Here is a 12,749-nt window from a genome sequence, read left to right as displayed (position 1 = left end):
CCATTTCTGATGGTGCCATTGTGGGTTGGATATAGGATCAGAAGCCTGGTTTCAAATTTCTGCTTGGGGATGAGCTGCTTTTGAAAGCGTGGGCAAGACTGTTTCAGCCTCGGTTCCTTTCTGTAAATGGGGATTTACGATGTCCTGGGGTTGTTTTGGTGCAATTCCCAGAAAGCACGCTGCTCCGAAAGGAATATCCAAATAACAGGTGAGCGTTCTGAATTTGCATCACTGCATTTCTCTCTCCCCACCTCGCGCCATGATGTGCAACTCTTTCCAGGTCGCGGAAAGCCTCCACAAGACCATCGTCAAGAGGCGAATGTCCCATGTCAGCGGGGGAGGCTCTATAGACCTTTCAGACACAGATTCTCTGCAGGAGTGGATCAACATGACCGGCTTCCTGTGCGCGTTGGGCGGGGTGTGCCTGCAGCATCGCAGCAGTGCCGGGTTCGCGACCTACAGCCCCCCCATGGCCCCCGTGAACGAGCGCAAAGGCTCCATGATATCCATGCTGTCCACCGAGGGCAACACGGAGACCCCCGTGAGCAAGTTCATGGACCGCTTGCTGTCGCTCATGGTCTGCACCCACGAGAAAGTGGGCCTGCAGATACGGACCAACATTAAAGATCTCATGGGCCTGGAACTGAGCCCGGCGCTTTACCCCATGCTTTTCAACAAACTGAAGAACAACATCAGCAAGTTCTTTGACTCTCAAGGGCAGGTAAAGGGGTTTGCTTTAATGTAGAGATGGGCAGTATTTTGGGGACTGCATTCCCTGGGGAAAGTGGTCAGGGCCTCTCTACCTACATACAGTGGAGGCTGCCAAGCCTACCCATTTCCTTCCTTACAGCCTGTCCAGAGGGTGGCCTTGGCTGTCCAGTTGCTTCTCCTCCATCCCAGTTTTGCACTTGTAGAACTCAGGAGGGTGGGGGCAAAACCAGAATTAGTTGGCTCTGCCTGCCATTGGCTCTGGCTCCACTCATTGGTTGGGCTTCCCGCCTTCTGCTCTGGCAATCGCAATGGGCACCAGCCAACACTGCCTACTTTGTGATGAACTGGAGCCAAATCCAAAAGTGGGCCGTCAGTTGAGGGTCACATGTTTGTTTGTTTTTTACATTTCTGCCTTGCCCCTTTCTTCTGGGAAGTCTTGTGTAAATTAGCCAAAGTGGGAGGCTGCAAAGGTAGAGTGTAGAAGGGAAGTGATAGTTAGAGATGAGATTGGTTGAGAGGGACATTCCAGAGAAGGCTGAAAGCGTCATCCTTGAGGAACAGACACAGCTTCACACTTCTCTTTGAAGTCCTGCCCCCAAATATCTTCCTGACATTCTGGAGTTGTACTGCCTGGCAGTATAAGGGAATGTTTGACTGATGCTCCCCCTCTTGATATATATTCTATTCCATCCCTTGCGCTCATAGCATTCCCTCCCTCCAATGTTAATAATCCTGCCCTAAGAAGTTTATATTAAATGGAAATCATTTGATTTGAGAGGCGAAAGAGACCACATGGAAAAAAATGATAATGGCAACATAAAATCCATTATAAAAATCTAAAAATGTCCACCGCGCACCAAAACCAGTTGTTCCAAGAAGCTGTCCAAAGGGGGCAGCTTTTGGGGATCGTTTCATTTTTCAATGCCTGCTTTTTATGGAGGTGCTAGGGTGCAGAGTTCAGTTCAAGGTGTGATGGTTGCCTCTGCAACTCTGCCTAGGAGGCCAGTGGCATAGGATACTTTGGTTCTTTAAGGAATTTAGCGTGTGATCAGTGAGCGGTATATTGGCTACACACTTGCTTGACACTGGACGCAGTCTCACCTGTTTTATTTGGCTAATCATCCAAGTTTCCCTGTGAGTATTTCAAGGGTTTTTGAACAAAGGGGGGGATGTGTAAACAACTATTTATTTTTATCCTGCTTTTCAGACAACTATTGTCTCCAAAAAATGACTCCAGGCAACAAAAACTAGAGACAGGCCCTGCAAACTTTAAAAGAGCAGACACAATAAAGGAAAGGGTGAGTGGAGGGAAAAGGTAGAGGAAAGGGGTAGCTCAGTCCTTCCAAGGCCAAAACAAAATGGTGAGCTCTAAGTGGGTGTGCTGATCCAGTTTGAGCCAGGCTAATATCCCTTTGTGCTTGCTTGAATAGCAGTTGGTGACTCTTGGTCCTTTGTCCAGTGGATGGTGGTCCAGTGTCTTTTCCCCGTCCCTTTGCAGTCCCAAGGCAACAGGTAGCTGTGGGAGGAGAGCATTTTTTTTCTGGCTGAGAGCTGGCCAGCAAGCTCCCCACAGCTCCTCCTGCTTTGGGCAATGGGTGAGGCCAGGTGGGTCTCCCTTTAAACACAATCCTCTTTCTGCCTGGAAGGGCCAAGCAGCCTCCCTGCTGATCCTGCCCTCTGACCTTGGGCAGAAGCCAAAATGTGTGTTCCTTCCCAATAGCCCAATGGCTATTGTAAGTTGATTCCGGGGTGTTGGCTGAAGCAGGGAATTCCGTAACCTAAATGAATACATTGGTGTGCAGCTAAAAGCAATTGGATATCTACTACTACTTATCAAACCTTTATTAGGCATTATGTTGGTAAAACCATAAAAGGAAAATAACATATAAAAGCCTTGAGATATATATAAAAAGGCAGGAGTTGGCTACATACAAATATAAATATATACATATAGAATCAGTGGTTTTCCTTGTTAACCTGCTCCTTGGAGGACTGCTGCCAAAAACTCGGCTACCCCCGCCGTTACCCTTTGGTCAGCGTCGGATAGGTAGAGTCCCACACATTCAGCTTGCTGGGGTTCCAGACCACCCGAAAGGGGGGACAGCACGCGTTGACGGAGCGTACTGTACAATGGGCAATGAAAGAGGATATGCTCTACAGTGTCCGGGACATTCATAGAACATCTGCAGAATCTCTTGCTTCTGGGAATGTTTTGATATCTTCCCCAGACAAATGCTGAGGGAAAAACATTCAAACGGGCCAGCATAAAAGCCCTACGTTGGGCTGGGATTATTAATTTAGAGACGTAATTGGCTCTGCAATCTAAGATATTTAAATCGTAGAATCTGGGGGAGCAAATTTTGTTTACAGCTGCCATAATATTTTGTCTCTCGACATCCTTTAGTCTAGTTAGGATATTATGGAGAATATATTGCTCATTAGAATTGTACAGGAGCTCCAGCTCGATGCCTAAAGATTCAATTTTTTTTTCAAGGTGCTGATACCATCTTGATTTATAAGGGTCTTTGAGCAAATCAGCGAGCAGACTTGATGGAGGGCAGCGAAAATGGCAGCGTAACCAATACTTTATTGAGGTGGACCATGCCCAGTATTCCATTGTGTGTATGCCTATTTCTGCACACATTGTTTCATATTTGATCATAAGAGGGAGTCCAAGAATACGTCTCAAAAAGCTGGAGTGAATCTTTTTTATATCACTGTTATATGCTTGGACCCATAGCGGGATACCATAGAATATCTGGGATTGCACTTTTGCTTGAAATATCTGATTGGCCGCAGGAATAAATTGATTACCTTTCTGATAATAAAAACGGGCAACTGCTGATGAGATGCACTTTGCCTGTTTTATGGCATTTGTGCGATGGGTTGCCCACCCTAAGTTGCTCTGGAATAAGATTCCCAGATATCTATGGATTTTCACTTGTTGGATTTCTTGCCCTCTTATTTTCCATTTCTCTAATTTCCAACCATTCGAGAAGACCAAAATTTTTGTCTTCTCATAATTTATAGAGAGTTTGTTACATTCGCAGTAAAGGATCAGTGAAGATATAAGACGTTTCAGACCCAAGCTCGTTAGTGATAGTAAGACAGCATCGTCTGCGTATAATAAGAGAGGAACTGGTTTCTGATTGAGTTTAGGGGCATGTGATTCTATTTTTTGAAGGTAATCTGGCAAGTCTGATAAAAATAAATTAAATAGAAAGGGGGCAAGAATACACCCTTGTTTTACCCCTTTCGAGTTTGGGATGTCTGAGGAGAGGTGACCTTTGGTATTAAGTTTGACTTGACAGGTATTGGAAGAATGTAGATTTTGCATTAGAATCAATAAGCGCTGATCAATTTTTAATTCTGTGAGTTTCCTCCACAACTTTGGGCGGTCAATTGAGTCGAATGCACCACGAAAATCTACAAAAGCAGCGTATATCTTAGATTGCCTTTGGGATCTGTATTTTTCAACCAGATGCATAAGTGTAAGACAGTGATCTAGAGTAGAGCAACCTTTGGAGAAACCTATTTGTTCTTTCCCTGGTAAATTTAGATTTTTCATCCAGGTAAGAAGTTTAGATAAGAGGTGCTTAGCGTAGATTTTCCCTATCACTGATAGTAGGCTTATCGGTCTATAATTCCTTGGTTCTTTTGGGTCGCCATTTTTAAAGATTGGAATAATTATTGATCTTAACCATATCTCAGGTATGGTCCCATATTTATCTATAAGAGTAAACAATTGAGCTAAGGGTTCTGCCCACCAATCTATATAGGTCTTAAATAGTTCTATTGGTAGACCGTCTGGCCCAGGAGATTTCCCCGATTTGAAGTTTTTAACTATCTCTCTAATTTCCTCTTCCTCTACCCTTGGCCACTCCTGGAGTTTATTAATTTTATTTTTAATGGTTTCATTTCCTTTAGGTTCACCGTGTAGATTGTTAAATACAGATGTAAAGTATTGGGACCATTTGGATTCTGCAATTGGTGGCAGAGTTAGTTGATTTTCGGCTTTCAGTCCTCCGTACACTAGGCTCCAGAACGCTTTGTTGTTTTTACTCTGAATTGAGTCGAATAGTTGTAGCCATTTTTGGGTTGCGTATTTCTGTTTCTTTTCGGCCAGAATATAATGGTATTTTCTTTTTTCATCAAGATAAGAGGGCTCTAGTTTAGTGCGATTATTTTTAAATGTTTGGCGCAGTTTTCTTTTTAGCTGGAAACATTCATCATCAAACCAAGGGCTAGCGCTATATTTAAGTTCCCAAACTTTAGGTGGAGTACTAAGCTCTACAAGCATTTGGAAGATTTCATTATAAATTTTAGGAATATCACAGTAGGAATTAGTGGTCTTTAAGTTGAATAATACTTGTTTTCTCAGGTTAGCTGTAAGTTTATGCCCCACTTCTGCACTCATTTCCTGGGACCATTTTAATTGGGTCATTTGTTTGTATTGAGAAGGTTCTATGATATTGTGCTTAGTTATTTTGGTTTCGTCCTTTAAGCTAATAGACAGCAATAATGGCTGATGATCGCTTTCAGTGCGCGTTCCAATTTTGAGGTCCATGATCGAATTTATAATATTATAAGGGACAAGAATATAGTCGATGACACTGCATCCTCGGGGGGAGAAGTATGTAAACTCCCCGCTTCTATCGCCATTTGTTGAACCGTTCACAATCTGCAAATTAAAGTTGTTACATAATTCAAGTAGGCGTAAGCCTTCGTTGTTAACAACCCTGTCTCTGGAGAATCGTCCTATTTTCAGGGCATGTGCGATATCATTATCAGTATTCCAATTTAGTTTGCTACATAGTTGTTCATTGTTGGTTCCCACTCTGGCATTAAAATCACCTGCTATTATCAGTGAGGCATTTGGGTATTTATCGGACAGATTTTCTATATAAAAGGTTAGTTGTGACCAATTTTCACTACTGATGTTGTTTTTGGTTGGGGGGATATAGACATTTACAAGTAGCAAAGAGTCTTTTTTTTGGGTTAAAAGTAGAGCTTGTGCAAGTGGTAAACATATTTCTAGTTGCTTGATTTCAAACCCTAAGTTGTCTTTGATCATACAACAGAACCCTGCTTTCGGCCGGCCCTTCGTGTTTGTTTTCAATGCGGGTTTCGTATAGGAGATGAATCCGTTAATTTTAATATCTCTAGTTGACCATGTTTCTTGTAGGAGTATTAGTTCAAAATCCTTAAAGAAGTTCATTAGATCTGGGTCTCCGTCTTTGTTTCCCCACCCTGCGATATTCCAGGACAACAGGCGTAGGATCCGTTTTTGGGTTGGTGGCTGGTTGACAGCATTTAGTCATTCTAGTTCTGTCATTAAGTCCAGCGAGGAATTTTTTCTTGTGCAGATACAGCCATTTGTCGCTGCTTTCGGTGGGGGACGTAATGGTGGATCTTTTTGATTCTTTTTTAAAGTGCGGGAGATTAGAATTTCCTCCCTTTCTTGATTTTCTTCCTTAACTGTTCCTTGTTCCTGAGAGATTTCTGTGGCAATTGGATATCTTGGTCTACTGGTTACTAGTTTCAATTGAACCCATTTATTAGAATTTTAAAAATGTTAAATTCACCTGGCTTTTAAAAAAGTGAATACAGTATGTAAGAGATAAGCGAAGTCCCTAGAACACTTTTAGACTGGGAGTTTATGCCCAGCTTACCCCTAAATTTCAGCCCAAACACTAGTTTGCATTTTTGCATTAACATAGCTGACTGGGGGGGGGGGGCGTCACTTGAGGGGGTTTCCATCCAGGCAGTGAGCTGACCCAGACCTGATTAGTTTCAGCACCCAATTTCCTATAATGGGTGGCTCCCAAATTTTGTAGCATTTTAGTGAGACTAGCCAAATGTCAATAGCTTAGGGGTATTCACAGATGTGCACAGTGCCTATTATTAGCCCCTCCCAGCAATAGGTTTGATTGCATTTCTGTACCACCATTCTGCCAATGCGCTCAAGGCCATGTTTTTATTTAGTACTTTTGTAGCGTGAAAAGATAAAAGAATACAACAGAATTTCTTTAGGCTGTTGGGAGTCCCAGAACCTTCTCCTTGCTTCCTGCCTTCCCCTTCAGGGCTTTTTAGCAGCCACTGGGAAGCTGTAGGAGGGATTTCCCCAATTCAGTGCGGAATATGTCTTCTTTCAGAGGCAGCCAGAGGTAGCAAATTTGCGTGCCTGTTTCTCATCACAGATATAGAGGTCATTAAGCGAATAATTATACTCGTGTCCCTTTCAGTCTATGAACTCAGCTTGGTTTAGCACCACTGGGTATTACAATTTTAATCTAGGCTTATGAGTTTCGTTGGCATGCCGGCCAGAAAACTCAAACTACAGCACAGTTTGCTTCTGTTACAGGTCTTGTTGAATGACAGCAACACCCAGTTTGTGGAGCAGACCATTGCAATTATGAAGAACCTGCTTGATAATCATACAGAAGGGAGTTCAGAACACCTGGGACAAGCCAGCATTGAGACCATGATGCTGAACCTTGTCAGGCAAGTTGTTGTTACTGTTAATACCACTGCAGTTACTGCTACATTATGTTACCAGCCCTTTACCCTAAGGTCCCAGAATAGCTTCCAACAATTGAAACACGACATAACTATTAAAATACAGTATTACACAATATTTAAAGCAGTTTAAAACCACTTTAAAAAGTTAGCCTATTCTTACTAGTTGGCTACAGGAGATTGAAATGGTGAGGGGCAGGACTGGGACTCCTGTGAACCCCTCCCTCCCTCACTATTGGACTCCAGCTTCCATCAGCTGCCTGCCTGCCAGCCAGCATGGCCAATGGATCAGGGATGATGGGAATTGTAGTCTAAAAACCTTTGGAGGACTACAGGTGACCCACCCTGATGTACTGGTTCTTTGGACTCCTTCGGGAGGTTGTGGACTCTCCTTCCTTGGAGGTTTCTAAGCAGAGGTTGGATGGCCCTCTGTCATGAATGCTGCAGTTGAGATTCCTGCATTCCTCCCCCAGGCTGAATTCCTCACCTGACACCACCTAGTTCAGGTACCATTTTAAGTAAGTCTTGACTCTCTTTTTCTTTTTTGTCATCGTGCTCTATGGCCTATATTTTTACAATCGTAGTAAGATGGCTCACTCCCAGCATTTAATAGAGGCCTGTGTGTTTATCAGAAAAATACCTCTCAGACTGTTGTTGTTTTGACATGTATTTGTTTTGAAGGTGTCCACCAGATGCTCGAGTCCTTAGAAGGAGATTTAACCTAAACTCAGGCTTGGGCCTGTTTTTTCACAGATATGTGCGCGTCCTGGGGAATCTGGTCCACGCTATTCAGATAAAAACTAAACTCTGTCAGCTCGTGAAGGTAATGATGGAGAGGCGTGATGATCTTTCCTTCTGTCAAGAGATGAAATTCAGGTGAGGGTTGGTGTTGCCTAAGTGAAGAATACTGTGCTAATCTTCCTGTTTTTCTTGGAAATAGTTGATTGAGGTGGACTGTTTCTTGCCACAGTTATTATCCCTATACCTAGTTATGTCTGTGTCTATCTGTCTATCTGATGGCTATATATCAGGGGTCAGCAAACTTTTTCAGCAGGGGGCCGGTCCACCGTCCCTCAGACCTTGTGTGGGGCTGGACTATATTTTTTGGGGGGGATGAACGAATTCCTATGCCCCACAAATAACCCAGAGATGCATTTTAAATAAAAGGACACATTCTACTCATGTAAAAACACACTGATTCTTGGACCGTCCGCGGGCCAGATTTAGAAGGCGATTAAGCTGGATCTGGCCCCCAGGCCTTAGTTTGCCTACCGGTGCTATATATATAAAAAACCGAAATCAATGTGAGGTTGGCTCCAGGTTTGAGTGGGTCCTGGGCAAAATATTCTCTGATGGTTGGGCTTTCCTCTCCGTCAGCGGGCTTTGGCAGGATTACTTGGCTTTGGTGACGGAGATCCAGGTAGTGATGGTGATAGATATGCTTTGTAGGCTCCAGAGCAACACTAGGTCAGAGGCATTGTGGGAAATTGAAAGGATGACTAGATCCAACTGCCTACATAGCTCAAGAATGCCAGGTCGGGGGGGGAAATTAAGGCAGGGGTCAACAACCCGGGAACAGTGCTGACACTGATCCTGATAAAATCGCCATAGAATTACATTTTTCATCTGAACACAAGACCATTCTCATCTATCATTTTTTGGATGGCTCTTTAGTAGCCACAATACAAGAATACCTTTGCTATTAGTGCCTGCAGCCGTTCTAGTATCTGCCACTTGGACCAGTTTGCACAATCGCTCAAAACGATATGAAGAATGCTTGAGCCTAAATCCTCCTGTGGTAAGAGTTAGCCTCTACACCTGTTTGTTACCCAGGTGAAGAACAACCACCTTTTGAATAAACCACAGAACCAAGGACACTATTTTCAAGTCCAGCATTCAGATTTAGAGAGCCAGCATTTATTATAGCTATTGCAATAGAACAGCTCACTCAACTCTGTGCCAGTTGAGAAGGTCTACCCCGAGGAACTTCAAAACAAAAGCTTATATAGTAGCTCAAACACAGCAAACAAAGAGTCATAAGATGGGAACTGAGAGGTGTTCAGCTAGTGATGAAATGACAGATCTAGAGGTGGCCTTGGGTTGAGCTCTGTGTGTGTAGAGGTTTGGTGGAAGGTATCTTTTTTAAGCATTTTAAAAATACACTGCTATGTTTTTGCTTTAATTTAGTATAAATATGTTTTTTGAATCTTATGTAATATGCAATTTTAGGAACAAGATGGTGGAATATCTGACAGATTGGGTTATGGGAACATCCAACCAGGCAACAGATGAGGATGTGAAGTGTCTGACAAGGTGAGAGAGGCTTAAGATGCCACTTCAGAATCTCACAATGCTTATCTTTTGCAGAAACAGGACAACAGAGATTTCTTTTTGACGGGTGCTTTGTTAATAGCAAGTGGGAACTAGCTGCTGTATAGGAGTCCGTTTTCCACTCACTATAGGGTGGGGGAAAGAAAGAAAGAAAGAGCTGATCCAAGATCATAACACCTGCATATTGAATTACATGAGTGTTTGCGTCACTTGGCCTAGGCTGTGGTTCCAGCCTTCCCATTTCTAGTGGCCTGTGTAAATTAGCAGAGGAGACAACAAACAAACACATAGCAAGTATGCACTTGGGAGTCCCAGGTTCTTCCATACTGACCTCCTGGTGGCCCTGCCTCATTATGAGATAGTTGTGTGAGGAAAGGGTCTTTTCGGGTGATGGCTTCTCATAGACACAACTCCCTGCCTACGGAGGTATGCCTGGCTGTGTCTCTGTAGTTTTAGGCCGTTGGTTAAGAAGCATCTTTTTCAGCGAGTGTTCAGAGGAGAGGTCCGATTGCTACCGCTTCTGCTATTAGTAATTGTTACTCGGTGATTTATTATGTGTTTTCAAAGGATTGTGGTGTTTTTGCGTGTTCTTATCTATTTGCCTTGTAAACTGTCCTGTGGCTTGTGTCAAGGGCAGATTATGAAACATTTAAATAAAAAAAAACCCACAGGCACAATGGGGAAGATGTGACCAGTTGTTTCTGTGTAGCACGGCAAAGGGCAGGAGCAAAGCTCTGGCCCATTTTCAGAATGTGTGAAGGGGGTTGCACATTCCCCATTCTAACGATGGTCTATTTCCTGCTTTGTTCAGAGATTTGGACCAAGCAAGCATGGAAGCTGTGGTGTCTCTTCTTGCGGGACTTCCATTACAGCCTGAAGAAGGAGATGGAGTTGAACTGATGGAAGCTAAATCCCAGTTGTTCCTTAAGTAAAGGCCCTTTACCTTATTTTATTTAGTACCCGGTTGACTAAAACAGCTAGAATTTTATTACCACTTGGGCATGCTGACACACCAGCCTTGTGGAAGGGCAGCAGGTTTTAGTCTGTAGGACATACAAGCATAACTGAATCCTGAAAGGACAGAGCTGTTATGTCCAACTTCTCAAATCCAGGAAGCAGGACATTGGCCTGTTCTGGATGGTGTTGCACTCCAGTGGGAGCACGTTCATAGCTTGGGGGTTAATCCTAGATCCAACATAGTTGTAAATGGCCCAAGTGGCCTTGCTGGGTAGAAGTTCCTGTTTCCAGCTTTGGCTGGTTCACTGGCTACTCTTCAGTGATAACTATTTTCAGAGTGGCTTCCCAGTAAAACAATAAAATACATAGGAGGGAGAGCAATTAAAACGACAACAGAAAGGCCAAATATAAGGTTAAAAGACTTGGGGAAACTACAGTGGGCTTTTCCTTGTTCCAGAAAGTGATGAGATTGAAGCCAGGTGAATTCCTTGGGGTCAGAGTTCTGTAAATGGGGCATAGTGCCTAGACACGTACCCTTTTGGGAAATGTTGGTTTTCTGTAGGAGAGATGGAGTCCTCATATTAGGGCAGGGGGACTGTTTCTCCAGAGAGATGCAAGCCACTGTGTCTCGCTTTTAGGTACTTTACCCTGTTTATGAACCTCCTCAATGACTGCAGCGAAGTCGAAGACGAAAGCGCGCAAACAGGCGGCAGAAAACGAGGGATGTCCCGAAGGCTGGCTTCGTTACGCCACTGCACAGTCCTGGCCATGTCAAACTTGCTCAACGCAAATGTGGATAGTGGCCTTATGCACTCAATAGGTAAAACAGGGGAACTTCACCATAGCTGTGTGAAGCACAGCGAAGTGCAGGGCTTCATCATCTAAACGTTTCTGTTGTCTGCTGGCAGGGTTGGGCTACCACAAAGATCTTCAGACAAGAGCGACGTTCATGGAGGTCCTCACCAAAATTCTGCAGCAGGGCACAGAGTTTGATACCCTGGCAGAAACTGTCTTGGCAGACCGGTTCGAGAGGTTGGTGGAGTTGGTCACCATGATGGGTGACCAAGGAGAGCTGCCCATTGCTATGGCTTTGGCGAACGTAGTGCCTTGTTCACAGTGGGTAAGATGCTTTTGGTTATTCATGAATGTTCTTGAGCATTGGTGAGTGCCGGGTGCGAGCAACTCAGCAGGTCGTGTGCAACCCTCAAGGCTTGTTTGTGGCCACTGATATGAAATGGATTGTTGCTGATTAAAATTACTTGCTTCTTTTCAGGCTGCACTGGAGATGCAAAATAATAGAATGAGATGCACACAGGGAATATTGTAGAGTTTAAACTGGAGTTTATTGCCATCAGAGCTTCACAAGATGATTTACTGATAGAATATATTTCTATTTCTGAATGTAGGAAGCTGCTTTTCCTGAGTCAGACTGTTAGTCCTTCTAGCCTGGTAGCACCCACTCAGACTGGCAGCAGCTTTCCATAGAAAGCTTTTTCCAGGCACTGTTTCCTTATATCCTTTTTAATTGGAGATGGGAACCCACCATCCTGACCTGGCATTGTTCTTGTTTGCCACATAGAGAATAATACTTAGGACTGGGTTTATGTGTTTTGTTTTTGAAAGGATGAACTGGCTCGTGTCCTGGTCACCCTCTTTGACTCCAGACACTTGCTCTACCAGCTGCTTTGGAACATGTTTTCTAAAGAGGTTGAGCTGGCAGACTCGATGCAGACGCTCTTCAGGGGAAACAGTCTGGCTAGCAAAATAATGACGTTCTGTTTTAAGGTACGTTTGATCTTAATAAATTCAAAAGAGGCACAGAGAGAGAGAGAGAGCTGGGGCGGAAGGCTCACCCAGAACATGAAATCAGATGGATTAAAAAAAAATTCGGCATCTAGGTGCACCACTGCAGTTGTGCTGTTGTCAGATTAAAATCACTTCAATGCAGACTGTGTCTTAAATTCCATAGCTGTAATAAAGCCATCAACTCTAAAACGTGGGATTAGTTTAAACCGTGTCCTGATTTTACTTAGGGCAGCACATTTAACTTCTTTAAAAAAACAAATAAGTGCATATTCCAAGCAGGCTACAGCATTGTGGCATAAACCTTTATGAGCTAGAGTCCGCTTCATTAGATGCATGAAGTGTGATCCTTAGTTGGCAGAGAGCTGTCAGTGGTGTGGAGCTAGGCAAAATACAAAGCAAAATATTGCAATGCCTGAACATGATGG

The 12,749-nt window shown here is 43.6% G+C and overlaps 2 protein-coding genes across 6 annotated transcripts in view; one reads left to right on the top strand and one right to left on the bottom strand.

Annotated features, from left to right (window-relative positions):
* NF1 (neurofibromin 1) overlaps nt 1–12,749 on the top strand; it is a 162,184-nt gene that overhangs the window by 38,948 nt on the left and 110,487 nt on the right. For all 4 annotated transcript variants that reach the window (XM_079955334.1, XM_079955336.1, XM_079955335.1 and 1 more), the window contains 8 exons: nt 281–721; nt 7,076–7,215; nt 7,984–8,106; nt 9,460–9,543; nt 10,373–10,489; nt 11,157–11,338; nt 11,427–11,638; nt 12,142–12,303. In XM_079955334.1, the coding sequence (XP_079811460.1) occupies nt 281–721; nt 7,076–7,215; nt 7,984–8,106; nt 9,460–9,543; nt 10,373–10,489; nt 11,157–11,338; nt 11,427–11,638; nt 12,142–12,303 (1,461 nt within the window). The remainder of the gene's footprint in view (nt 1–280; nt 722–7,075; nt 7,216–7,983; nt 8,107–9,459; nt 9,544–10,372; nt 10,490–11,156; nt 11,339–11,426; nt 11,639–12,141; nt 12,304–12,749) is intronic.
* The window catches only part of EVI2A (ecotropic viral integration site 2A), a 199,145-nt gene that overhangs the window by 124,737 nt on the left and 61,659 nt on the right, over nt 1–12,749 (bottom strand). The gene's annotated exons all lie outside the window — the stretch shown is intronic.

The sequence above is a fragment of the Podarcis cretensis genome (genome assembly GCF_951804945.1).
Source record: "Podarcis cretensis genome assembly, chromosome: 15".
Classification (NCBI taxonomy): Eukaryota; Metazoa; Chordata; class Lepidosauria; order Squamata; family Lacertidae; genus Podarcis; species Podarcis cretensis.
This window is presented reverse-complemented; position numbering and strand designations above follow the sequence as displayed.